Raw genomic sequence first — 27,899 nt, 5'->3', positions numbered from 1 at the left:
GATAAATTTACCACAATGACTTCAGGTAGGCCTTCAGCTTTACTGGCGACAAAAAAATACAAGAAATAGGTAAAACCAAACCACAAATATTTCACCTTTTTCTTCTGAAGATTTATTCAAATAAAGTCAAACAACCAAATCACGTGATAACTTAAAATAACTGCGTTGTTAGCACAGTTTTGCATTTAGTATTTCCAGAACAAGACCTTAAATTTAAGAAAATGAAGACAGTATTTCTTAAAGTTGTATCAAATAGTAAGAATGGTCTAGCACAAAGAATTGTCAAGTGAGGCTGGTTTTCTCTGAAGATTTGCTGTTCATCAGAGGCAAAAAAGTGTCTGTCTATATTTTTGAGTAAGAATTACTTCCCTTCCAACTCGAAGACCCAACTCAGTAAAAGTTTTAGTAATTCTCTCTTCCAAAATGACCTGGATGAGCTGAAAATTGGAAAAGAAACATGCAAATGTTTTGACTGTAGGAACTGTAAATAATTTGTTTCTCCCTTCATTGAATAAGAAAGTTGTCTCTGTTCTTTTCTGCTGAACCTGAGCTATTTTACAGATACTCAATCTTATTTTACATCAATTAACCCAACAAGAGGAGATACACATTGGGTTTCCTCATAGGGTGGCAAAGGTCTGATAGGAGACCACATCGACTTTTTAATACATCATTCACGCTTTATATGTCTGCTCTAAGGCCTCCTATTCTTTTTCAAAACAAATAGTCTCAGCCTGTCTCCTCCCTGATGGGGACCGCTTTTCATCCTGAAATCCTGGCTTTCTTAAAATCAGCAGAAATTTTGCCACTGAATTTAAGCGGGGTCAAGATTTTACTCTCATTTTTTGATCATTTTAGTTAATGATTTCACTTGATCTCTGTAACCTGGATTATACAGGCCACTCAGATGAACACTTACCATTCCTTTAAGTGAAGTAGTTAACTATGTCCTTATTTTTTCTCCCTTTTTAACAAATCAAAGTGTTTGATTTGCTCTCTGCCAACAGAGCTACGAACAGCGTAACCTCAGTCTCTCCGCGCCCTGATTTGCGGTATATTGTGTTACGGAGGTGTGGAATTGGATTAAAAGCTACAGCACAGTGCTCTACAGATAAACCCACTGCAGGTGTGCAGTTTAATAGGATTTTAATTTGGTAACGAGTGAACAAAGAGAGGAAGCCTAGAATGGGATTTTCTAGATGAAAAAATGCTATTCGTGCTGAGAGAAAGCAACTGCAAGCTCTGTGATAAGAAATAAAGATCGGGCCAATGCTCTCTGAGCTGCACTGTTAGAGATTACGGCTCACTCAGAGCACCTTCGTTACTGCCACCGGTTTCAACAATTTAGTTCATACCATGTGCATTTGGCTATATAGCATTTCATCTGCCACGCTCCCCGTTAAGGCAGTGTGTTCAAATCTTGGATTGTCTCACTCCCCGCCTTCTACATTTTTTTCATATAAAAATAATGTTTTCCTCGGGAGATGTCACCAACTTGGAATGTATTCTGTTTTCAAGAGTATTAACAATTATTTTCATGCTTCGAATTATATTAAAAAAAAAGATTGAGAAATGTGCTGTTCTGTTCAAAATAAATGGAAAAACATGGTCTCTCTGCCGAGGAGTGTAATTTGTATTCAGCATGAATTAGGACTGGAGGACCAAAAACAGATGGGGAAGGAAGAGGAAGAATGAAGGTGGCAACTAAAAGATCATGAAGGGATCTGCTAAGCCACAGACACATATTGATGCTGCTGATATCAGGGCAAGGTTGGGAGATTCTTTTCTGATTTCTGTAACCAGTCCTCCCTCTCGTTTTTCCAGGGTTTCATAGCAAAACTGAGTTTTTAGCACTAATTTCAATGAGATGAGGGTGGAGGTGCGATGAACAGATTTTTTTCCCAAGCATAACAGGCTGTAGAGAAGGCATAGAAATACCTTGTGGGACAAGATTAAAAAGACACGGAGGTTGGTGGTGTTGGCAGAGGACGGAGTGGAGGATGGGAGCTAACGAAAGACATTGGGTTGCAGAGGGCTGCAGAGGCTGCATGAGGTAAAGGAGGTAAAAGGAAAAATTATGAAATATACCCGGGATGCACAGGGCGATATGTCAGGCAGCAGAAATGCAGTCCAGGAAACAGCAGCGTGGCTGGTGAAGGCTGCTGAGGGTTTAGATACCCCCCAGAACGAGTTGTGGCCGAAGGGGGATGAGTCAGGAGCTTGGGAGCATGATGATGATTATTGGTGATCAGAAGTCACAGAACACAAATCCTCAGGCAATGGGAATCTATTCAGGTGATCTACAGAGATGGCGATACAAAGCGGTGTGTGATGGAGATGCTTTTGGCAGCTGTGTTTTTCAGCAACCTGTGGAATTAGTATTGACACCCAAAAAGAAGGAGCCTGCAACGGTTGAGGTGGGAGCTACCACCCGTTTGAAGAACACAAGTAGGCAGAAGTGCTCACTCTGTCACAGCTCCTGAAACCCTTTAGAGCTGCAGGTTCAAGTTTTTCAGCTCCCTCACAAACTGCAAACACTTGAACCACAGCATCAGCAGGCTCTTACTAGAATTTCTTTTTCATCCCACCATTATCAGCAGCTTGCACTTGGACTGGTAGAATGCATCAGCTGTTGGGATCATTAATCTCTAAGCTCTTCCTACACGCTCCCACTCCTTCACTGTCTCCTTCCCTCCTCCATACCTTCTCTCAAGTCGTCATACTCCCCTTTTCATGTTTTATACCCTTCTTCTCTTACTCTGACACCCCTCATCCCTCACTGTAATCAGCCTTGCTCAGTTCTTGAGATCATGTACAAAATATGCAAAACTGATAGTCATAATTACAGGCACATCGCGTATACAGACAAAACCTGGGTCAAACCCTTGTCTGCTGACACCCGCATAGGAGCGTTGGTCATAGTGGCCCATATGAAAACGCATACAGGCAGCGCAGTGAAAGAGCATAGGAAGCCGGGCAGGTGCTGAGTAAGCTTTCTATTAATTTATCTCCCAATTTCTGACTGTCGGTGGTTTAGAGATTCCTTGCTCATAGCCTGCACCCAGCTCAGTTCGGTTTTTGAGGTTAAGGTGGTATGGCAGGATGGGTAATTAGATTACATTTGAAAAATAACAACAACTGTCAAACATGCCTATCACATGTATAAATCATTCTTGATTTGTCCCCTTTGTGCCTTCTTTCTCCCCTCCAATTTTCATTGTTGAGCTAGTTTTAGCAGATCTTACATTTAAAAACAGGGGTCCTCCAAGGGTCCTTGTAACTAATAAAGTTGTTTTTAAAACGGTCTGTTTCCAGTCCTGGTCCTAGTTTATGGAAGCTGAATACATCTTGGGATGTGCTGGATAAACAGTAAAATAACCATCGCAGGATGACTCTCAAAATGTAATTTTCTTTGTGAGTCTTGGTGCCATTAACTTTTGTCCAGCACTGTTTTCCAGAAAACACAATGTTCTCTAAGATTTAAGACAAGTGCTGTTATTGCATGGAAGAGAAATCTGAAAACAGCTGAATGTCTAATTTGGCTAATTCAAGCACAGAGGCTTGATCCATGTTCCCATATGTCCTTATATTTAGCCTTGCAGCCTAGGAAGACTTGGAGTCGATCTTGTTTTCTTTCCCTTATGCTGGTAAGTTTGAACCAGTGGCCTGACTGTGAGAAAGTCTGGTGGAGCAGAAATGTCTCAAGGTTTTCATGCTTCTGCATCTTTTGATAAAACTAACAGGTAGGTGGAGGAAAGCGAGCCTCTCGGTGCTTCCAACAGCGAGAAAAGACCACGCCATGCGCTCTCTCTTCCGATCAATGAATACATGCAGTCTGTTTGGTCAGCAAGTCCACAAGCTGCTCCCAACCCACCAGAGCAGCACTGCTCGTGCTCAGACAGTGCTTGGGGAATCTGGAGGAGCGCCCAAGGTCTGCTGGAAACCTAAGGAAAGACTCAGGGACCTGTGGCGATGGGGAGGTGGGTGGTATGGAGATGACCATCCCTCGATAGGATTGCGGGGCAGGTGAGGACTGTGGAAGGTGCTTTGTGGCTTCAGGTTTAGGTGACACTGGACACAGCTCCATGCAAACCTGGATTTCATTAGTCCTACTTTACACACATAAAACCCCCTAAACAACCACACCCCTTCTGATCCCTCCCGATTTACCCAATTTATAACTTTTCGCGGTTTTTTTTTTTGTAGTTTTATTTAAAATTAATGTTTATTTCACCTTGCTCCCTGTGGCTGTGTCCACCGAACAACTCAGAACTCTGGAAAAATGTTGCTTAATCCGAAGTTACTCTGGCTCTGCATCAAAGTTACGAGAGCTGTCTGTGGAGCAGTGGCTTGAGGTTGCTCCTCTGCAAAATAGCCCCAGACATAGCTGGGGTCATAAACCCACAGAACAGGGGACTCATTTTGCTTTGCGACCCAGAAACTTTCGTCTCCATCCTCCTCTATATAGGACAGGAAAATGTGAGCCACAAAATCCATGAGTAGCAAATTAAACAAATGCCAGGATCCTAGGTTTAAAGAAAAACAAAAACAATTTTAACAATCTCTTCATTTGCTTATCTTCATGATGTGTTCTTTTTTGAAGGGCTTTATTACAGTAATGGGCTAGACAAAGTAGCAGACTAGCACTCATCAAATTACATACTTCCAAATATCACAGCAAAATAGGCACCAACTGCAGATTTTAAACATAAGCAAAAGCCTTTTCCCCTTATTTTAGCTAGTGAGGAAAGTCTCCTTGTGTTTATTCACTTTCCTGTTCAAGTTCTTCCCCACGTTCACTGCTACTACAAAGCTTATCAACAACCGCATATCATCCCCATTCTCCCTTTGGACAGAGAAATCATTCCACCTCTTCCCAAGCAAACCCTCCTACAGATGTCTGTATGTCTTGTGTCTATAACATTAAATGGCCTACCTTGCAGCTTGGGGGCATAACTGCTAAAAGCCAGGAGAGACTCACTGAGGCCATTGACTTTTGAATCATACCTTGGTTGAAAACCCTTACAGTAAAGAGTCAGTCTTCTTCCATGCCATAAATCTGCATTGGAATTCATCAAGCAATTCATAACCTCTGCATCCCACAAACGTGCTTACATGGACATCAACAAGGAGATACCACAATTTACATGAATGACCAAGGTTTACAGAGCTTTAAAAATGAAAATTACTGCCTCTTTTGATGTTATATATGTCTGAGAAGCTGCTGCTTCTGCCGTTTCTCTTTTTGCAAATCTTCGAATTCTAGCAAAGTAAGTGGAAGTACTTGTTTATCTACAGGACAAGGAAAGGGACTTGTATACTTGGAGTTCAAACTATAAAGACCTGACACTAGTAGTCTATGAGTGTTTCTAACAGTCTTACAGGCGTTTTCAATATGTTCTATAAGACTAAGCATGAAACAAAAGCTACCACTCCAGTTGTCCCTTGGGATAATAGAGAGGGACACAGTTTTGAAGAGGTAGTAGGTTGAAGCAGCTTGCTTTCAAAAGAGGACCGCACAGGTCACTGTCCAGCCAGGGCGGCTCAGCTTTACATCCCTGAATGCCTCCAAAGGGAGACCAGTAAAGGAAATGGAGGTGGACCAGCTGACGTGCCTTACAGGGGGGTAACTGCACGGTTCCTCCGATCACTCTTGGGCATCACCCATGTGGAGGCTGGGCTGGAAAAGGGTACAAGTCAATCCTAAATTCAGAGGTGTGAGTATGCCAGCATATTATGTGTGCCAGATATGCCAAGCTCCAAGGCAAGGTGCACCAGACAGGAGTAAGTTTGGGTTTGGTTACTGGTATGTGGTTTATTTTGGGGGGCAGGCACACTGCATTAATATGACACTCACACATTTCTCTGAGTAATTTTGTTTCCTCAGTGTGGATGCTACATATTTCGACCTACAGGCTGCCCACCATTCCTGCAAGAAATGCTGAGATTTAAAAAATTTCTGAAAAGCAATGACCCTGAGTACAGAACTTTTACACCAGATGGCTTGTTAACGAAATGGCTTCAGCTTTGGCCTCTAAAACTCAATATCCTACCGGAACAGAAGCATGGGAAAGAAGGGTTGACATTGTTAGGTCATATGGCCCAACATCTTAAAGAACCAAAGGTATTAAGATAGAAGATAATACTGATCAAATTAATTGGAGCATCACAGAGAAAGATTAAAAGACATTTTTTAACTCTCTCATATGTGAGAATAAGTTCAATCTCAGTGCTACTGAAGTATAGTAGGAAGACTGTCATAAGTGGGATGCAAATATGATTTGTAACTAGTTTAAGGAAGGCTCAGCAGAGGAAGGGATGCTCTCCATCAGTTTTGTCCCCAATCACCGACAGCTGCAGAACAGGGACGCAATTCATTAAACTCTTCTTGTGGTGGAAAGAGGGAAGAGGATTTCATCATTGTGGGGAATTTCAATAAACATTATGCTTCCAGTGCTGTTCTTGGAATTCATTCTTAATTTCCTCATTGCCCAGAATATTGCATGTAACATTGGAGAGTTTTGTGCAGAACTCCTCTGGAGAGAGAGAAAGGAATTATTATTTTATTATCACTGTAATGCAGCAGCTGATGGACAAGGGATCCTACTGTGCTATGTTCCTCGCAGACACAGAACAAAACTGTGATCCCGCTCCAGAGAGTTTTCAATCTAAATATAAGGCAAAAGGTAGCAGCTAGATGCAGAAGAGGGGTGCTCACATACATGCACAAACACAGACACTATCAGGGGTAAAATACTGAAGAATACAAAAGGCAACAACCTTAACACACCCCTTTGTTATGTCTTTGTAGGAAACACATGAAAGTATGGTTTTGAAGGGGAATTTCAAAGAAGATAATGAGGTTTTCTTTGGCTATTTGTGTGAAGCCCTATCCAAAGGAAGAGGAAAAAATATCAAGGTGCTCCTTTGAAAATTTAAAAAGCGGTTCATACAGTTTGGGATCAGATGCTACTCACAGGAGATGGTGCATTTCTGCAGATTGAATAATAGAGAGCGAGCCTCTGAAAGGTTTTACAAATGAAGAGAAATGCAGGTAGGGTTGATGCAATATAGAAAGAGAAGAGACTGAACTGATTCAAGACGTGGTTGTACCACTTCAAGCCACTTTGAGTGAATGTGACTGCACAGTCCCTTTGCTTCTGCCTTGCACTGGTGTGTGATGGATTTGATGCTTGACAGCTCAGAGCCCTAAACCAGAGAGAAAACTAACCCAGCTAAAGCAGTGACTAGTTTTCAGTCAGTTGAACACCTTAAACAGGCTTGCTTCTGGCTAGGCAAGCTCTTATGTCAGCGTAAGGCATAAGGAAAAAGAAGGAGCATATAGCTGTTGTCAGAAGAACTTTTTCTTGCCTTTTCGGCAAGTAGTTAGTGCAGTGGCTCCGCTCTGGCTACTGTATGATATGGGAAGAACCCGAAGGACTGAGAGCTATCACTTGAGAGATCTGGAATTTTTATGGTTTGGGAAATTAGTGGCCCCAGCTCTCCATCACACAGGGAGGCTCACTCCTCGGGCTGCTGTTCCCCATATTTGCACAGACAAATGATGGCTTCTGCCGAAAGAGGGAGTCCTGCCCTTCCCACCATCTCCAGCTGCAGGCTCCTACTTTCCTCCCTTCTGCTCATCCTAAGAGTTTGGATCAGAAAACAGATCTGGTTGAAAACTAATCCTTTCATTTCCCTGACCTGGCTACTCACATCCCCAGGTGAATGGTGCTGCCTGATGCAAGGAAGGGAGTAGGAAGAAGTGATGCCCTTATGGACCGTAGCATGAATTTTTGTCAGTTGAAATGATCCGGTGCCTCTGCCACCTCAAGACACGGAGGGGCGTATCAGATGAGAGTCACAAAGATCCTACTTACCAAAACTGTCTGCGTAGTTGAGGGTCATAGCCTTGCTTACTGCGCTCAGGAGGAAGTTCCATCTCAACTGGAAATCCGATGCCAGTTTTATAAACTCCTCTTTACTCCTGCTTGGCTGCAGGTAGAGAAAAAAATTCCTTTATGATAAAGTCAGTTAAAAGAATTCCTTATTGTGTTGCAGACTATTTCCCTGTACAGACTACATACACAGGTAGAACAAACAGGGTTTTTTGTTAGAATTCTAAAATAACTGAGGTTGAAAGGGATCTTTGGACATCATCTAATCCAGCCCCTTGTCCAAAGCATGGCCAGCTCAGTTCAGGCCTTGTCCAGCCAAGTTCTGAATACCTCCAGGATGGAGATTCCACAGCCTTTCCAGGTAACCTCTTCCTGTGATTAACTACTCTCATGGTAATTTTTTTTTTTCTTTTTATCTATTGGAAATTTTCTTTGCTGCAACTTGTGTCTATTGCCTTATGCCCTATAACTGTGAACCCCCAGGAGAAGTCCCGCTCCATCTTGTCTCTACCATCCCATGAGGTAGCTGAGGGTTCTATGAGATGAAGGCACCAGAGAACTGCAAAGTACTATTCTTAATTAAACAAACAAACAAACAAACAAAACCCAAAACCAAAACGGAAATAATCGAGCTACAGAAGTACAGTTTACCCTGCTTCTTCAGAAAGGGGGAAAAAAATCCAAAAAACTTTAACCACTGCCCAGAACCGAGTTAATTGGTCTGGCAACCAACCGAATGCAGCAGTACCATGAAGCTACCACTAATTCTGAATCAGTGATGGAACAGGGGTGGTAGAGCTGGTAACCTATGGAAAGGTTCATATGAGAGGATGATCATACTTGAATCTTTCACAGAGCTGGAGACATTTTACTAGAAATTATCACTCTCCTCCCACCTGCTAAAAGTCAACAGTTTCACGAATCAATGATTTCGGGAATCATGAAGTGTTGTCTTCATTTTTACTAACATTTTTCTTCTGAATTTTGCTTTATTAGGGACTGTTATGTGTCTATGAAATGAGAGGAGATACTGAAACCGCCCGAGTGGATATAGGCACAGAAATATGCTCGTAGTTGTTTGCACAGATGGAATTTTTGTATGCCAATTAATTCTCCCTTTTTCTGCGGCATGCATAAATTGTATTTAAGCAAATCTGCAGTCTGGTCAGGTTGCTAGTGTTCAATGTAGCTCCTGCAGACTAGCAACAGTCAGCATGTAGCAGGATAAATGATATGATCACTCTTTCTTTTCTGAAATTATTAAATTAATTTTATACCTGAATGATAAAAGCTTGAAGATTTGAAGACACACAGTTCAGGAGAACCCGAATATCTGTGGAAGGTGCCAGCAAAGACATTAAGTCATTCAAACCTATGAAATATAGAAAGGAGATCATTACTTGAAGTGATTGGCTTGCTTTTTGGTTTGTTTCTGCAGTTTTTCACTTTTTTTTTTCCTTATCTCTTTAGCTTAAAATATATTGACATCTGTTTATAGCATTTTGATTAATATAATTATACCATTCCTTTAGTGAGGAATAGTGCCGTACTTCAAAATCAGTCACAATTCATGTTTCTGTCCATTTCCACCATAGCTGCACTGACCTAGTCATCATGGCAAAGGTGGCAAGAATAAACATTTCCAATGTGAAAGCTGGAATTTGGTTATATGCAATACCAATTTACTTCTCTGAGATTTTATGTGGTTGAGAAAAAAAAAAAAATCTTGGTTTACCTGTTGAGGGGGAAAAAACAGTTTTAAAACAATAACAGAAAACGCAGAATATTCTGTAGACCAATAGAGATATAGATAATATTGCCACATATCAGTGCAGCTGTTCCCCCCAAAATTGGAACTTACCACCCAGTGCCAAAAGGTACATCATCGCTGTGACACCTCTCTGAATTTATACCCTTCTAACTGAGACATCTTCCTTCAAGAAGGCATACGGATAGGGTCTGTGAAACCTTGCTTATTATAAATAACAGTTTGGAACAGCAATGAAAACAGAGAATGGAATAAATCCACCTTGGAAAGAGTTATATCATTATATTACTATAACATTAATATATATTAATATAATGAGCAAATGTAATAAGAGCATTCTGCGCAGTGGTTTTGATTTTTAAGATGTATATGAATATTATTTAAATGGTTCTCCTGATGGTTCTGTGAAGAAGGCAAATTATTATTCCCACTGAAAGCAGTCACGGAAAGGCCGTGGCACATCCCTTGTCAGTGAGCGAGCCGGTGATGGGCCGGGAACAAAGAGCTGAGGTTCTCCCCCGTCAGTTCTGTGCACAGCCTAGTCCAACTTGCCCGTCTCTTGCTAACAATTTAAATGGAAGCCCATTAATCTAAAAATTAACTTGCTATTATGTTCCCATCCCTTTTCATTAAGCTGGCAAATGCATTATGTCATGGCTGCATACAAACTGTGTATTTTATTGTTTACAGCATAACATCGATCCCACGGGCCGCAATACATCGAAAGAACACGAAAGCTGAAAGGCCGAGTCGTTGTCCAGGTCAGCATACAAGGTGTTAAAATCTGGCCACAAGAAATGATTTTGTGTACTTTGATTAATAACAGAGGAAAAAGTGAAATGCAATGCTTGAAAACTTCTTTTTTGTCAAAGAAAACAATAAAAATTTAATATCCCTGTTTGTCAAACTTTTTCTAGAAGATATATAATTTAGTAACACAAACCCCACTCCTGCTGCCACAGAAAGCTTTAAGAGAGAGTCGGAATGGAAAGCCTTTCATTCTTAACCTTTAAAGTTAGAAGGATAATATTACATGCTCCATTCTCAATTTTATTGGCTCTTTTCCAGCACTTCGGGTTACGGCAAGACTGTAATTCCCATTAGGGCAGATGCCATGAATAAACAAGAGGAAACACTGGAGCTTTAACAATGGCAAGCAAGGGCTTAAGCGGATAGACAAAATAAAGCAAAAAAAAATATTACATTTGAGTTCTATGTCGCTCTGCAGCTCCTCCGGACTCCTAAACTTCTTTTGAAAGAGGTTTCCAGGCACATCCAGAAATCCCTGATCGATGACAGCATGCAAGTCTGATCGCAGAACAGTGACTTTGCTGTTGCTGGTCAAGACTGTTCTCATTGTCTATACATAATAAGAAAACAGTTAATGCCTTTCATTTTCTCAAGGCCTTAGCTCGGTCAAACAGCTTCCCTTATTCAATACTAGACTTTATATAACCAGTCTCTGAACTGGAAAAAAAAAAAATAAAAAAAAAAAAATCAAAGGAGATGAATCTTAAGTTGTCTTCAAGAGTTTTGTGTTCTGGAGATATTCTTCTCAATGACACACTGTGTCATTGTGATGGAGCAGACAAGGCTAACATGCTTGAAGTATCCGGGCAATTGCCTGGGCACTCGGTTTTGCCTAGAGTTATTTAGTTACGCCAAGTAATGGTATTTTGTCTAAAATGTGGAATGGTGTATCAGGGCCAACTTTCCCTCAGTGTTACCTATCCTTAGTACATGTTTCCATTAAATTCAAAGGCAAGTTTTCTCAAGTTGCCCAAACCTTTAGGAATGTAAAAATAACATTAGAAATATGGTATTAGTTAAAATAATATTAGTTGGGATTTTATCCCATTTATCTGCTTATGAGTCATTTGTGAATGAATCTAGCTTCATATTTGTCCCCAAAAGTATTACTCACATAAATTTTGCAAACAATTTTCAGCCTAACATTTGATCCTCATCTCTTCACTTTTTTTTAATTAATTGCTAATATCACACAGTACTGCTTCAGCTTCTTGATGAAATGATGAAAACAGTGAAGGAAATTAAACCTGAATCTGTTAAAATTTGTTAATCCATACATTTAGCCTCTCACTTCTATACTGAAATTAGCAAGATCCTAAAGCCTTTGTTGAATTTCGGGCTTTTATATGAATAATCCATGTCCAGTTTGGCCTTCCAGAGGAAAAAATAATTTTTGTAAAATTCAGAAAAACTTCAGGAATCATAAACACTGTAGCAAATCCCATTCACCAGGTGCTTACCATGACCCCACAAACAGCAGTGAATGCAGCTGCCCATTTGTTTGCAAACATAAGCCCTGATCTGGCCATTTTTCTTTTTCATCATTCTGCTAGCTTTACTGAAATACCAAAAGCACTCTGATTCTCACTCGGTAATTCCCTTCAGGTAAGTTAAAGTATTTTTTCTTATTTTACTTGGAGTTTCCAGCGTCAGAAGAAGACCTGCTGCTTGCAACACGAACACACGACCCAAAGGCTGGGAACTACCAGGGTCAGTATCTTCAGTACGCTGCTAGCACCTGGCTCCGTGCCCCAGTATTTTAGACTGGTCCCTTTAGCCATTGCACTTCACTATACTAAATATAATTCTCTAAATGACTGAGAGCCAGCTCTGACAACACTTAAATACAACTTACCAGAGGCAGGAATCAGCCCCAGGAAATGACAAGCATCATATTCACATTCCTTTCTCGCAGGGAATTTGCACCTTTTTATGCTCTAATTACTTCTGCATGTCCAGGTAGTAGCAGCTGTCAGCCTGCTTTATCTACACATGATGGGAAAGTTACTTTTTTTTTTTATTTCTTTTGAATGCTGACCCTGCCAAAATTGTTCCTTTTTTCTCACCAGGTGGCTAAAGTATTGCAAAGTACTCTACAAGGGCCGGTGTGGTTACACCGTTCAGAGGCTGCAGCTGCAGAGCTCCTCCGTAGTACTTCTTCTCATTAGGAGCACTCTCCCTGCTTTGACCATCAGTCTCTAGCTGAAATTCCAGGTGCGTTTTTAGACAGAGAAAATGGAGAAGGATGATTAGAAATATCAAATGACTCCTATGTGAGAAGATGAGATAAACTTCAGCTTCGGATAGAAATGACCGAGGAAGGATGTGATGGAGGTTTGCAGGGAGAATTGCATGAAGAAGGGTAGAAATTTTAAAATAATAAAAGAAAGTATTTTTTCACACAACAAATTATCAAACCCGGGAACTCACTGCCCCAAGGTGTTGTGGATGCCAAAATCAAGCTATTAAATGCCAAGATGTGGGTATAACCTTCATCTCAGATTGCTAGAAGGCAGGGGAGTACAGTGGAGGAGGAGTGAGGTATCACTTGCTCCACTCATACCCGCTTCACGTGAGCGTCTGACGAGGGTCACCGGGGGAAACGGGATACAAGTCCCCACAAGCCTGGGATCAGGTCTGCCTGACTAAAGCACTCAGCAGTCCTTTCTGAGGGACCTCCACCTCCCCATGAAGCATCTGCATGTTTCTCACAAGCTGAAAATTTTAAACACCTGCGGTGTTCAGCTAACCGTCTTCTGGTGTGCGTTGCACAGGGGGATGCATTTGCAGGAGAAGGTTTAGCTGGTATTTGTTTCCTACCCTGTTTTGCTGGAGCCCAGTATCCATGGCTCTGGCAAGATCTCTAACAGAAGTTGTAATAGAGGCTACGTGACCGCTGAAAGACTATGGGGATGCTCATTTACAAGACTTACATAATTTCACTTATTGAAACTATTGTTTTTAAATTGCCGATGGGACTAATCATCAGGTACACTGGAACTCCTTTGCCCTTTCCTTGTATTTTAAAGAGGCTCTAGAGAAGGTGCAAACGTCATCTACTTGTGAGAACGGTGCCAAGAGCTCATTAGCATGAACAAGAACCAGGCTCAGAATGTGCTCAGCTCTAAGTGTAGATCTGACCCCGATTCTCAGGTCTGCCAAGTTCACTTTGTGCCGGTCAAACAGTGTAAAGGGGATGGAGAGCAGCCAGAGGCTCCCCCCAGCTAGGCTGCAATTCTCTTGCCCTGCATCTTGAGGGTGTAAATCCAATGATGACTCTCTGCAGCTTTTCCGCACATTAGGAATAGGCAGGGAAGGAGGTACAACCAGCCCCTTGACATCATGGCTCGAGCACAAGAAGGATGATGTAAAGTCTGAGTACGCAAATCAAACGCAAATGACTGGGAATAGTTGGCACTTGTGGTCTTGCTGGATCACGTTCTTGAATGCATAAGAAGCACTGTTTAGAAGCACATGAAGCTGAGCTTTTCAAGTATTTAGTATCTCCAAGGGCTGCTGCAGTAAATGGGAGCTGTGAGTGCTCAGCACTTCACAGAAGTCAACCTTTTGCCTGTGGTAGCACACCTATGCATGTTTGTGCATTATTTTCTTTTTTTATAAACATTTTTACAGTAAGTGGGTTGTGTGTTTTGTATGCTGCTGGTGATGAGGCTTTCCCATAAAGAAAAGCTACGTTTATTAAGGAAGAACATGGCACTGCTGTGCAGTCCAAGAAGCCACAGTCCCTTCCTTCCTCCCCTTAATTGTGGGGACACAGTGTAGCGATTTAAGCCAGGCAGCATGTTGGGAAAATCTTGTACTTGCTGCTTGAAGGAGGGGAGAGAACATACCACCTGTTCTATTCTGCTTTCTTTCCCATTCATGACCTATCTCTTCTGTCGTGGCCCGGACCACCTCAAAACCCAAGGTTTTGGAAGTATCCATGGACACCAATGGAAGGAATGCTGCAGGGAGGGTACAGCCCCTCATAATAATGCAGCACCGAATGAAACAATTTACTTTGCAGTGTTCAAAGGGTTAAAAATGCAGCTCCTGGAGGCACCTCTGTAGCTGAGAAGAATGATACTGTAGAGCAAAAAGCAGAGATATTAAGTTTTAGAGAGATTTTTGTCTCTTTCTTCCCAAGGGAAAAAGCCAGTCTGAGGGATGACCCTGAGGACAAAAGTTCAGAAGACGTTACCCTGCAGCGCTCCTTCCAACACTGTCCGGTCAGAGGATGGAGAAGATTTTGCCAGCTGGTCCCTGGGATCCATGAAAAAGGTGAGGGTCTTGTGCCCTTCAAGACTTCACGGCTTGCTCCTCGATTACGCAGATTCACTGCAGCCGGAGTATTAGTGATTTCCCTTGCGCAGGCTGCTGCAGCACGTGTCAGAGAGGGTGGTCAGGATGCTGTGTAAAACCAATTTTAGAATAACTCCAGCATGTGCTATCTGACTGGCTTTGGCATGGTTGGGCAAAGATACTGGAAACTGTCATCTGACCCTTCCAGCTACTGTCTTCTCCTCTCCATGGGGGACCACTGACCATGCCTCAGAGGCTTTCACAGAATCCAGAAGGAGCAAAAGGCCCCCTCAGCATACTTATGGTGTGGGAAGAGATGGGGAGGAAGAGGAGCATGGTTTGCACCATGGTCAGTGTACAGCTAAGAACACCTCTGCTGCTGCTGTCCTACAATGGAGCATCTCATAAATAGTCCAAACTGCTTGAGTGGATGGGATGCCCAGCTGTTTTGTTTCACGGGTTCTGGAACATACCTTGGCCATGTTAGAGAGGTCTGTCTTTCTCCTGAGTCTTCTTACAAACACTGTAACTTCTGTTAAAGAAGGAGAAGCAGCAGATGTTTCATATCACTAATATTTTACAGTCTAAAAGATGTTAATGAAGGCAGAACTTTTAAGTTAAAAGTAGATCCCTAGGGGAGGTATGGAGGCTGACGGAGGGCACAGCGGGGGCACTGAGCTGGTATTATGGGCTGCGCTGGGCTGGGGACCCTCGCAGTTTAAAGCTGGCAAGCAGAAGCTGCCCAGGTCACCACTCCTCCTTCACCGCAAAACTGTTAGCCCACGACACACAGGAAAAATACTTCCAATATTTTTTTACATTAAATACTTCTTAATCAAGACTAATACTCTTCTACATGTATGGTTTAAGGTGAATGAAAACAATGTTAATTCTCTCCTATATTTTGTTCAGAGGGTTTACATTTCCACCTTCATGCATCTGTAATTCTGCAGCACTGTTAATAGGGGTTGGTTTCTTTAGTTTTATTTTCTCCTGTTTATAATGTGTTGTAATTATGACAAGCATGGTCCAAGAATATCCTTTTTAAGAATAAAATATACAATAACTGATTCTTAGTTACAGGAAAATCGAGTATAAAGCAACTTACAAACTTCTGTAGACAGGCAATGGTTTTCAAGTGAAAATTCCTGTTTCCCTGAAGTTTGTACAAACCAGAAAGACCAGGATGTATACACAAAGGGTCTCAACTGATTAATTACATATACTTCCATGCACACACATATTAAAAACACACTACTAAGTTTGTTGTGTCAAGCATTCAAATGTAAGAAATGCCAGAATTAAGACTTTCTGCAAGTATTCCTTGAGCACATGAATGCTAATACAATCTTTTGTCTACACAGAAGCCCTGCTTTGCCGCTGAGGAGTTGGTCTTCACTTAATGAGCAACTGAGCAATGTTATGTTTTAGCCAGAATCTTCAGCATCATATATCTGTACGTATATACGTACATATTTAGAAACACACACACAACTTTGTATAGTACAGATTTCCCCTATGGGACTATGGCTTTTTTTCCCTTTATATTGAACTGTGCTATAGCCATTAATTAATTTATCTACATAAAACCACTTGCAAGGAGAAGAGACAGAACAATACCTAAATTTCAGAGGGCAGACTGCATATTATTCAATCATCTACACAGCCAAAGTGGTCATGACAAGAGACAGATCTTTAAAAAGATTCAGGTGCAGTTTAATTTACCATGAATTGGGAATAATTTTGGCTTAAATTTGTTCTCACACGTTATCTGAGACTATTTTTAACTGTATTCCAACTAACTCTAGTCCTCACTACTATTGAAGTTACATCAGCTAAAAAAGTTTTTAAAATACTTTTTGTAAGAGTCTTGTAACACAATCTGCTCTGCAGTTTAAGCAAAGATTATTTTATGAAAATCTCTCTATTACTCAAACATACCTTTGGATTTGGATGTTTGGAGTGGTAATGGAAACTCTCCCAAAGCATTAAGCAGCCAAAGTTCAACATTTTTACTGAACAATCTGATTGACTTCATGTGTTGCACAGGCATCTCCTCCAGGAAATCATGAAGTAGGATGTTCTCCATCTCCTAGAATACAAATTCATGGAGCTGCACGATTGGTGTACTACAGATATTTACAGCAGCATGAAACAAAATTGTGTTAATGGTTTAAGTGTAAATGTAAAGCAGCCTGTTTTTTTCTTCCAATTAAGCAATAACTAAGCTACATTTGTTAGCAGAAGGAAAAAGATCCTGACAATAAATGTCATTTCCTGAATTAATTACTAGACACTACTTAATGAGCTGCTTTAAATAAGAAGCGAATTATTTTGATCAGAAAACTGCATATTTCTATGTGGAATGTCACAGAGAAATGCAGTAGTGTTCTCAATGGAAAAAACAACTCTTGTAATTTGGAGAACAGCTACCAGTCGAAATTTCAGTCACATAACCTCATGCCAGAACCACAGACCACATTTATAACAGCATACTCCATTGGCATTAGGGACTTTCAAAGGAATATGTAGCAGCAAAATGGAAGTTATCTCAAATTCCACTGGCTTCTTTCAAAATCCATACTGTGCTGTCTCAGAAGAAGCCAAAGAACAGACTTGAAGTAGGAACGAAAATCCCATTGTACAGCACACAACGAACAGCTGGCCCTTCTCCTCAGGTAGAACTACCAGAAAGACACAGACGCATAATAACATCATTACAACAAACAAGTGTGTCTACAGTACCTTGAATAGCTGCCTATCATAGCTTTTGAACAGCTGGCATACATCTGGCAAGGACATCAGTGCTATTCTTTCAGGCTGCAGAGACCTCCAGAATGACATGATACAGTCCTCCACCTGTCGCACAAAGTCCTTCATGAATTAAGGCAGATTTTACACTTGCAAAATGTGAAGCGTAATTCAGTAAAACAACACATGTAAGCACAGAAGCAAAAGAACGACCGTGGAGCTGGGGTCTTTGCCTGGCCCCATCCTGGCCGGGCTCCAGCGTAAGTGGAAGCATCCTGGGGCAACAAGCTGATCCTCGCAAGGCAGCGTAAGAAAGAGGAGAGAAACAAAGAATTGTGCTGTGGATATGCGGATATAATGAAAGATATGTGTCCGTGGCCTTGTGTTTTGTGCTGGGCTCAGACCTGTTGACGTGTCAGCAGTGCTCAGGATATGCCTACAAACTCAGATTCTCGGAGCATGTTGCGTTAATTAAGAATTCCCAAATAATTTGACTGAATGCTCCTTTTGTCTATAAATGATTATCTACCTTAGATCAAACCAGCACATAAATAAGCTACACAGAAACAATTTTATCCTTAGAGTTGTTTGCTGTCATCAGAATGAGCGTTATAAAAGCAAAGGCATACCTTGTCAAGCTCGCTCTTTCTCACCATATGTAAAATATCTTGACAATGGCTGTAGTACTCATTGGCAAGCAGTACAACCTGGAGAAGGTAACCAAAAAGAGGGTACAAAAAGATCACGCAGGCAAAGAGCTAACTCGCTTGCTGACCGAATACTTGAACGTACCATTTCATAGGGGTATTTCTTGGCTAGCTCTTGCTCCAAAAGATAGAATCTGTTGAATTCAGGCCAAGGGTACTGAAATCTCTCTTGCTCAGTCTTCACATAAATGACAGATGGAGAACAGTGCAAATTCTTGCTCTCAATGCATCAGAATTTATTTTGAACAATAAAAAAAAAAAAAAAGATCACAATTATCTTGTCAGTTCTGTTAAAGGTATTAAGTACTTTCTTGAAATTGTATAACATGATTTTTTAATAAGATGTACTTCTTCAGGGGAATGCTTGTCCTTTTTTTTTTAGAATAGAGGGTTGCATGAAAGAAACAAGCATGGCTGACTATTTAAATCCTAAACAGTACATGAATTTCTTTTCAAAACCGGTGAATATTTAATGCCATACATATCTTCCACATATTTTTTCTATAGCACTCATGTCACAGTTGTAACCTTCTAAATAAGGCTGCAGATAGTTGGCTCTGCTGTTGGAGTGACAGCACATTTCTCATCAGCTGCCATTACATCCACTTCAGAGCACTCATTACTGCACCCGAGTGCTCTGTAAAAATAAGACAGACACCCAGCCTCTCCTTTTTTCCTCTCTTTGGTCCACGCAAGTTTCTTGCTCATGCTCTGCGGGCTGACTTCCAACAACCCCAGTATCCAGCCGTCCCATGACAGCAGGCTTAGGGGAGAACGGCCACACGTTAGCCTCGCGTCTGCCCTTTTCAGTGAGCAGGGCTTGCGCTCTTTTTTCTTAATCGTTTCCTAGTATTTAAATACCTATCGTGACAATAAACTCTGAGAGCATTGAAAAGACACCGGCTCAGCAGCATGAGGGTCTGTTACCGTGGGCCTCAGGCAAGGAAGGCTGTGCCCCACTAACTCCCCTAATATTCAAAACCCGGGCTGTCAGCCACAATTTCCGCTCTCAGCACAGATAAAATTATTTGAGCCGACATTAAGACAAGAAAAATATTTAGCTACCAGGTGAAAGAGGAGTGGGGGAAGTAAGCGTTTAGTGGGATCATGCAGACAAATATTATTTTGAAGAAGATGGTGGGTTAGCTGTATTTTATCAGAACATAGTACATAGCAGTTCTAATTAAACACACAGATAGACATTTTGTTATAAGCCTGATGTCTCTGAAACTCACTGTTCTTTTTTTTTGGCTATTGCTCTTGTAACCAGGTGCATCTCCAGAACTGCAGACGCTTCCACTGTGGTAAAATATACAACAGAAATACCCTTTAAAAAACCCACCAATTTATTCTGTATTTAGTAAGAAAATGAGCTCAAACTGGGTACAGTGGACTAGGTTGAAGCACTGCGTTTGGGAAACAAATCCTGATCTCTTTGCTGTCATTCAGCAGCCCCATGATTTTCTAACGAGTCTGAAGATCAATTTCTTAATTTTAAGATAAAACCGAACCATTCATTATAAAGACAGCAAGGTATTAGCCATTTAACAGTGCAAAGTCTTCCAATTTCTTGCACCAAAGTTGTGGGTTTGTATTTGTAGTTGCAGTTTGTTTTGAAAGATAATAATAATTATAAACATGCAAATAATGGAAGTATAGTCATCCTTGTGCTTTGATTTCACAGTCATTACATTTTCTGCACCCTGTATCAGTTACATGGCATTTTGTTTCTGACTTTCCCCCATTTGCAAGCCTGCCGTGAGGTTCCACACGGTCAGAATTCACCCGGACCTGCAAAGGCTTGACCGCTAGTTTTTGGCTGAAAAGTCAGGCATGGAGGCACAATAGGCTGCTTTCTTGCTTTATCATCTCCTACCTCTCTCCCTGCCTGTTTTGCTGAGGCTAATCCTGCGGGAGGGAGAGGCAATGTATTGCTAGTAAAAGGGACGTGCTGCGAGAGTTGGATTCCTCCAGTCAAGCCCCCATCTGCTGCCGACACCTGCTCACTGTCTGTGGAGGCATTTCAAACTCCGGGATCCTTTTGGACTCGGCTATTTTGGAGGGTGACAGGCAGGGGCTTTGTAGAAAATGTGCTTCCACTGGTGACTGCCAACACTCGGGCTATCTAATCAGATCTGGCTGCTGGGTGTCACTGCTGCGATGTATTATAAACCAGGGTACCACCACACGTCCTGAAGGGACAGAGGACAAAATGTAAGAGCTTATCTGCTTGGAAACTCAAGCTACTGAAAATGCCTCCTCTCGCTTCTCTGCTGTCCACGGGACTGACCCTTGCCACCTGAAAAATTACCTTTCCCTCTGCCACTACTCTCTGCCATGAAGGCGGTGCTCCAGCGAAACAACCAAACCGGCTGCCCAAGACAGGGCACGACATTCATGTTGGGTACGTTTGGCAACGCTATTGACTCTTTCTGCCAGACATTTTAGAGTTGGGGGCTGACAAAGGGAAGAATGTGTCAGTAGAGATGTTTCATAACGCTTCTTTCAAACGGGTCCTTCCTGCAGATTTCCAAAGCCTGTGAAACAAAATTAATTAATATTTTCCAGCTCCTGCTCTCCCCGAGAAGGCGGCCAGCTGTATCTTCTGCTGCTGCTACTATGGCAACACGTATCAGCATCGCTCTCCTCCAGCGGGCTGGCTCCCCCCCACACGGGGATGGCGAGAAGGGGTGCTGCGTGGGTCCTCCTGCACCCCAGCAGCCAGCTGGGAGCTCCGTGACAATTAAGTGCAAATATCTACGGAAAGCTAACGTCTATGCGCTCCCCACTGTTAGCAAAGGGGGTTCGGACTCACCCGGTGCCCGCGGGGGTGCTCGGCTGCCAGGCGGAGCTGCTCGATTCCCCTGGAGAGCGGTGCCTGGGTAAAGACAGGACACACGAAAGAGGAGGTGGGTGGGAGAAGGGGAAAACGGGTGACAGCAAAATCACAAGGAGTTTCACCGTATCTGTTGCAGAGTTTGGATGATATTCCCCCCATAGGTGGGGAACTAGAGCTAACATGGGAAACACAATGGTGGGGATGACAAAAAGACTAACAGAGGGGGCGAACGGGAAGGACAAAGGGAAAATGAAAGGAGGGAGGGTGGTGAATGTGCATGCTCTTGACTGTCAGATCACACTGAGATTAGAAAAGCTAATTTGCTAGAATCATATCAGATTTTTTTTTATTAAAAAATCATGGGTTTGCTTCACTAGAAAGTCAGAAGCCCAAACCTTCCCTACTACTAGAATCATAAAGTAACTCTTACGAAACTAAAATTTGCCGGCATTTTTTTAACACTGCTATACTCTCAGTGAGAGCAAGTACCATTTTAGGGAGAGCTTGTCCTCAAAGCTCCCATTCCTAGAGGGCAACCTATTGTGATGCAAATCAGTAAATACCATATTCCCTTACATCTCCGTAATACATTTGGACACCTCATTGATTACAGTTGTGTTTATTTACACTACTTTCATAACATCAGCAGAGCTGTGGTAGACATATGTTCAAAAAATCCAAGATTTCTAAACAAACCAACTCACAGGTGCTGTATAAGACCATCCTTATCACTCCTCGTGTGAACACGTTCCAACCCAGCCAACACATGTGAGGCCCTGCTGACTATCAAAAGGCAAATGCCGTCTTTGTAGTTGAAGGCAAACCATTATAATCATACTGCCATTTCTACGACAGCAACAAGCACAGCTCCCAACCTGCCAGATCCTTCACGGGTCTAGTTCCTCACTACCAGCACCATGTCAATTGCCGACTATCTCAATATGGTCAAGAAATATTCTTTTCAGTAATTAGAGGGAGTGGATCATAGTTTTGAAACTATCCCTTTCTTCACCAGCCCACAGGCTGGGTGGATGCCTTGGTCTCTCAACTGGGTTCCTCGTTCCACCTTCCCCCCAGGTGCATGTTGGACTCTATTCAGGCATGGGAAGGAGCAATAATTATTTAGGACATGTTCACTACTCAAACAGACATCCCCTGTCTCTGCCAGAGGGAAATGGCAACAAGCCAGAGAAGTATATCCCATTAGCAGGGTCTGGTCCACAGACCATCATTTGGACTGCACTGAAATGGTATATTAAAAATCTTCTTCACTGTAATTTGGAAATTTCCACACCAACACACTCTCAAAAATGGAGATGTTATAGGTCAAATACTCCTGCTGCAATTATATGATTACCTCCGCAAGAATAAAATTTGTTCTCGCAGGTAGAAAAGTCTTCAAGTTTTCATTACTTTTTTTTCTAAATTTCAATTTTCTAATTAAAAAAAAAATCTAGAATTTGCTGTCGTTGGTTTTGGATCATGAAAAATTCATTCTGATTTCAAAAAGTACTGAACCCTACTGAGAGGACAGTAAAGATGAGGTATTTCCTTGATGTGTTCCTATTTATTTGCAAAGAATGTACAAAACTCAATACAGATGGAAACAAACTCACTTATTTGGTTGAAACTGCTGCTTATTTTGTATGTAACCTAATTATTTCTTTCAGAGTTGTGCTACTCATGCTTCTCTGGCTGTGTTTTGTGCTTTTTTACTGCTTTCACCCCGTTTTTTCCTGCTGTCCTTTATCAGACACTAAGAAGTAATTGTGACACCCGGCTGCCCAGGTGTTGCGGGCCTGCATGTTGGCTTGGGACAGGGACGTGTGGCTGCATTTAGAGTGGAAGCTGTTCTAATTTCAGTTGTCTGGCTTCACACAACAGCTTAGTGACTTCTTATAACTGTCTTCAATGAAGGAAGATAATTTTGTAGTTAAGAGACTTTTCTATTGCAACTGGAAAGATGATCTCTGTCTGAATACGATCTTTATATTTTGATTTTTTTTTCTTAAATCTGAAAAGTTATCCCAAGAAACTATACCAAGATCACTAGGTGGCTGGTTGATGTCAGCCCTTTCCCTGGAATACACCTCCTTTTCCTTGGTTTGACCAAATTAAACATAGTTTTTTAGGAGTAGGTGTCCAGGTGGGCAGCTGGTGGAGAAGGAGGAGGAGGCTTGCAGCCAGTGCCGCGGCTCTCCTGCAGTTACGCATGGACTATAGCGTGTTCCCCAGCCCATCAGAGAACATGGCTCATTTCCATGAGGAGGGCCAAGGCCACAAGCTATGCTGGCATACGTGGTGCTTCTGGTTCCCAGCAGTGGCTGAAGTCCTTGTTTCTGCACCTGGCCTGGACTTAGTCAACATTGCTTCTTTGGTTCCTCCTACTTTTTGTAATTTTTCTTCATGTTTCTATGCTGGGAGGAAAAAGAGCAACAATTCAAATTGTTCTGTTCCCTCTCTCATCTCTTCTACGACCAGAACTAGCAGCTCTCCTACTATGCCCAGCGAGATTGCTGTTTTCAAGTGACGCTGCAGGGAAACACCTTTCCTTCCCTGAAGAAGAAAGACCAGCAGAGACTCAGCCGGAGACATGCAGGATTCCTTGAACAGCGGCCGAGACCTTTCCTTGTTTTGGATGTCAAATCTTGGGCCTGTTCTGGTTACACCGGGTGTACAGGTAGCGAGGGTTATCACTTCAGTAAGGGTCTCATGGGAAACGAGCCTCGAGTTCCCTGTGAATAATTTGTTTGGTCTCACAACAACTGACTGCCACTTGGTCGTCTGCAGAACCTGATCCTCTGCCCCGTCCCATTCTTTACGGTTGTCGCTATGGGCTTCTGCAATGTTACTCTGCTATAAAACCCGTGGAGAAAGGCAACAAACCTATGGGTATAATTTTTCCATGCTCCTGCAGAGCGTGCACTCAATTAAGTAACTATAATATAAACTATCACAGACACTGAAACAGTTTCATCATCACCAGACTATCTGGGTGCTTAATAGGCTGACTTGTATCCCTCTAACGTTCATGCTATAAAAAATGCTGTACCTCCATATTAAAGAATGGAAATCAAAGCACAGAGCTTATCCATATACACGTTAAAGTAATGTACGAGTTTGTAAGACAGTGAGGATAGCAGCCCGGTCTCCAAAGTCCAAGGCATAGACCGCACCTATTTTTCTTATTCTGTGCATTTAAAAGGAGTGTAAAACTGTTACGGGATGGCAGCATTTCCCTTCCTTTTTTCTGGGGAGAAAGGCAAGCCTGTGGTTTGTTTATCTCAACCATGAGCTTAACCATGAGAACTCTTCCTCTCCTGCCCACAGCTGGCCCATGCTCGTGTCTACACTTTAGTCTGCCAAAGTATCTTACGTTCATCAATTATTTTTTAGACTTTTAATTTTTGCAATGAATTTATACTCGTCTTATATATTTTCTCATTGTTGTTCCTTGACAAGAGGTGATTTTTAAATCTGAAATTTTAAAACAAAGGAAGTCTTTTCAAAGTAATATGCCTTATTGTTTCAAGTAGTAAAAAAACCCAGATAACATGATTGCGTGTAGGACTTTTCAAAACAGTCCAGTCATTTATACTTTAATACATGTCTCTTCAGCCTGTTTCATAAGGAAGGTGACAGAATGTCATGAAATGATTTCAATATGTTTATCTGAGCTCCCTTTTAGAGTCTCAATATATTAAGGTCTTCTTTTAGGTTTGGCACGAATTCCTGCTCTTAAGATCTACATGGCTAAAATGTCCAGTTCAAGGAAGTCTGATTAGGTAGGGCATGTTTTCAAAATGGATCTTCTCTACTAGGGTGCAGCACTTAATGGCACAGAACTTTTATAGTGTGTACAATAATAAGAAAAATGTAATACTGTTGTCAATGTTCAGCACATGATTTATAGACTTTCATGTACAGCCAATATAGAGACTGTCATGTGACATTTTATGATTAAAACATTTTAAAAAACAAACCTGTGATAATTTTTTTCAGACAGAAGAGAGCAATAACGTGCATAAAAGGAAGAGTTCTTCTTGATAGCTATTCCATCATAATGATACCTAGAAAATAAAAAAAAAAAAGGATGAACTGACAACCATATGATATTCAACAAGTCAGCAAATAATTTATATTCCTCCTTTGAAAGCAGATGATTGTTCCATTTAAACAAGAAAAGACCAAGTAAAAAAAAGCTACATTTGGATTTTAAATTCTGTTGAAAATTTATTTTCCCAACAGAAGATAATTACACAAACTCTTTACAAACTCTTTTTAACAGTTTTTTTGCCCTGGAATGATACCTTCTTCTGAACGAGAAAACTTAAGCCAGTGAACGGGGTGCAACAGATTTGTACAGGACAGTTAACGAAGTCAGGGACCAGAATCTCAGCTGACGGAGGTGCCCGTATCCCCATGGAAGTGGAAGGATTTAGTGCAGTTGTTCTGCAGCCACTCACAGTAACTTAGGGACTGGATGGTCCATCAGTAGTTATGGCAAGCAAAAACCCAAGAAGCCCACCAGACCTAAGGTTTATCCTGACCTTGGTGAGCAGCGGAGTCGCCATCCCCGCTACCGAGGTGCTGCCAGCTGGCTCTTCCCAGGCTGGGTCACTGGGAGCCAGGGGAGCAGTGCGGTGGGTTTGGGCCACCAGCAGCCGGCAACCTTCTGCTATGGGAAGAGAGAGCACGGAGGCTGGGGGCTATCACGCACCATCCCAAATCCTGCCAGCTATGAGGAGCAGCCTGGGAGTGTCTGTGGTGAGGCACTCCCAAAATAAAGGACCTCGCTGGATCAAGCTGATAGCAAGTCCAGACTAGTGGAGAAAAGTCACAGATCAAGTAAGGGCATGCCAGTCTCAAAACCGGTATTTGACAGCTAGTCAAAAGGCTTGTGAAATTATTGTGTCTCAATGCCCTTAAAACATCCCTTTTGTGGATGTTCAGAGTGTGATCATAAGTTTGGACATTGAATCAATGGAAGACTATCGAACTCTCTGTGCTCTAGAAGAAGAGAGGGACGGGAAGAAAGGAATGGAGGAGAAGGATCTGAGGTGGTCTGATTTAAATGGTTTTAAACTGTTCACAGCATTTCCATTGACCACCAGTACATGCTGGGTCACTCCACAGATATGTGCAAGGATGAAAAGAACAACACAGACGTTTATCACAGATGCCACTCCTGTGCATCCCGGAGCCAGGCTTTCCCGACCTGGTGTCTCAAGAGCTCTGAGTAAGGTTGTGATGTCTGGCAGATGCCTCATGCAAGCCATGCTGTAATAGCCAGTACAAATTGGAGCACTCACTTTTTAAAAACCAGCCTGATCGGAATTCATGCCCTACCAAAGCAGCTCTGATGTGGTGATCTTCATGGAATTAACTCTATTTTAATGTATTTGGTGACATCAGAAACCAATCTGGATCTTGCGATGTATTACAGACTTGCAGCCAACAGTTCAGCTGCTGTATTACAGTGCTGGAGCTGAACATTCAGCCATTTTTAAATTTTATTAGAACAGTTATAAATAACTTATTTAAACAAAGGGAGCAAAACCAATACCTGGTACTCCCTCTTGTGCCCAGCCTTCTTGTCCCCAGACCTGGGAAAACTAACCGAATAAGCTGAAAAAACCAAACAGAAAATTAGAGATACTTGGCAAATTCATTCTAAAAAGCAAAAATGTATCTGCTACATTTTTTTCTCCTTAATCACTTCTTTTGCTTTCCACCATTTGCAGGCTAATACCTGTTCTTACCTCTCAAATGGTAACTGTTAAACTGAACTCAATCAGGCTTTTGTGGATCAAAAGCTAAGTAATTTAAGGGATTACCTCCCTCAGGTAGGAATTTTTTTTAGACTAGTCTGTTTTACCTTGCACTGAAACGCAGTCAGTGCACACACCAGCAGACCACCCACAGTCAGGAGGGGTATATCAGCTATGGGAACTGGAAGGTGCTGGGATTCTCCAGTATTCTGCCAGTCCTGCAAGTCTTACTCATTCGAGTAGGACTTACTCACTCAAGGCATTTCACCTACCTACTCACTCTCGCAAGGAGCGCTCGCAGGGTAGGGCCTGACTTATCTGTTTTAAAAGGACCTGAATCATCAAGCTGCAAAGCAACCTTTGACCACCGCAGTGGTAAACGTGAACTGAGGTCAGGCGGCATCTGTCAAGGTTAGGCCCTACAGAGTAATAAGATACTGTCAGGGTAATAATCCACTTCACTATGATTATTCTGCATGAGCTGTTCTGTGAAGGCAGAGACTAACCCAGGACAGCTGGAGCTAACATTCCCTATATAGCAGGAACAGAGGATCGAGTACTCAACGTTAGCAAGGAGCGAGAGGAGCCTCCACTCAGCAGCACAAAGCTTGGGCTTTGTGCAAGGTGCACTTTGCTGGTCCAAAGGTCTGCTAAAGGACAAATTGCCCCAACTCACACTCACGTGCACCTCCGGTTTCAACGGCGCTGGAGTGGTCCTGTTTGCACGTTTCTGCGTGCACCCACCCCAGCTGCTCCCTTTCCCAAGCTGGTGTTTTAGCATAATCCCATTCTCCTGAAAGGACAGCCTGTGAATCCGGGGTTTCTGTGGCATGAGACGCATACTTCTTCCCACTGCCTCTTCTACAGAGACGGCGGTGTATTTGGGGAGGGATAGGGCAGATGAGATCAGTTGTGTCTTAAATCATCACAATTTGATTCAGACGGGGCTTGACTGCAAAATCCTTTACAGTCCACACGCATGTAATGCAGTCAGGTTACTACAGCTTGATGAATTATTAATAGCTCAGCCCATTAGCTAGGCTGTGGTAACTG

The 27,899-nt window shown here is 42.1% G+C and overlaps 1 protein-coding gene across 1 annotated transcript; it reads right to left on the bottom strand.

Annotated features, from left to right (window-relative positions):
• Window positions 1–19: 19 nt before the first annotated feature.
• On the bottom strand, window positions 20–27,249 carry RFX8 (regulatory factor X8). The gene is made up of 15 exons (XM_041119421.1): window positions 27,127–27,249; window positions 26,642–26,703; window positions 25,059–25,145; window positions 21,052–21,114; window positions 19,472–19,535; window positions 18,322–18,456; window positions 18,159–18,236; window positions 17,524–17,637; window positions 16,720–16,870; window positions 15,252–15,310; window positions 10,870–11,026; window positions 9,176–9,270; window positions 7,881–7,995; window positions 4,235–4,526; window positions 20–42 (listed from the first exon to the last, which is right to left on the bottom strand). The coding sequence occupies exons 1-14, from the start codon at window positions 27,247–27,249 to the stop codon at window positions 4,267–4,269; spliced, it is 1,563 nt and encodes a 520-aa protein (XP_040975355.1). The 3' UTR covers window positions 20–42; window positions 4,235–4,266.
• Between the last annotated feature and the right edge of the window lie 650 nt (window positions 27,250–27,899).

The sequence above is a fragment of the Aquila chrysaetos genome, chromosome 23 (assembly GCF_900496995.4).
Source record: "Aquila chrysaetos chrysaetos chromosome 23, bAquChr1.4, whole genome shotgun sequence".
Taxonomy (NCBI): domain Eukaryota; kingdom Metazoa; phylum Chordata; class Aves; order Accipitriformes; family Accipitridae; genus Aquila; species Aquila chrysaetos.
The sequence above is the reverse complement of the archived record's forward strand: the minus strand, read 5'-3'. Positions and strand labels throughout refer to the sequence as shown.

Coding starts and splice junctions, on each gene's coding strand:
- RFX8 (XM_041119421.1), bottom strand. CDS start 27,249: ATGCCGCCTGACCTCAGTTCACGTTTACCACTGCGGTGGTCAAAGGTT. Junction 25,146..26,641: donor GGCACAAGAGGGAGTACCAG/GTATTGGTTTTG, acceptor TTTATTTTCTAG/GTATCATTATGATGGAATAG. Junction 19,536..21,051: donor AGCACCCCCGCGGGCACCGG/GTGAGTCCGAAC, acceptor ATTTTACCACAG/TGGAAGCGTCTGCAGTTCTG.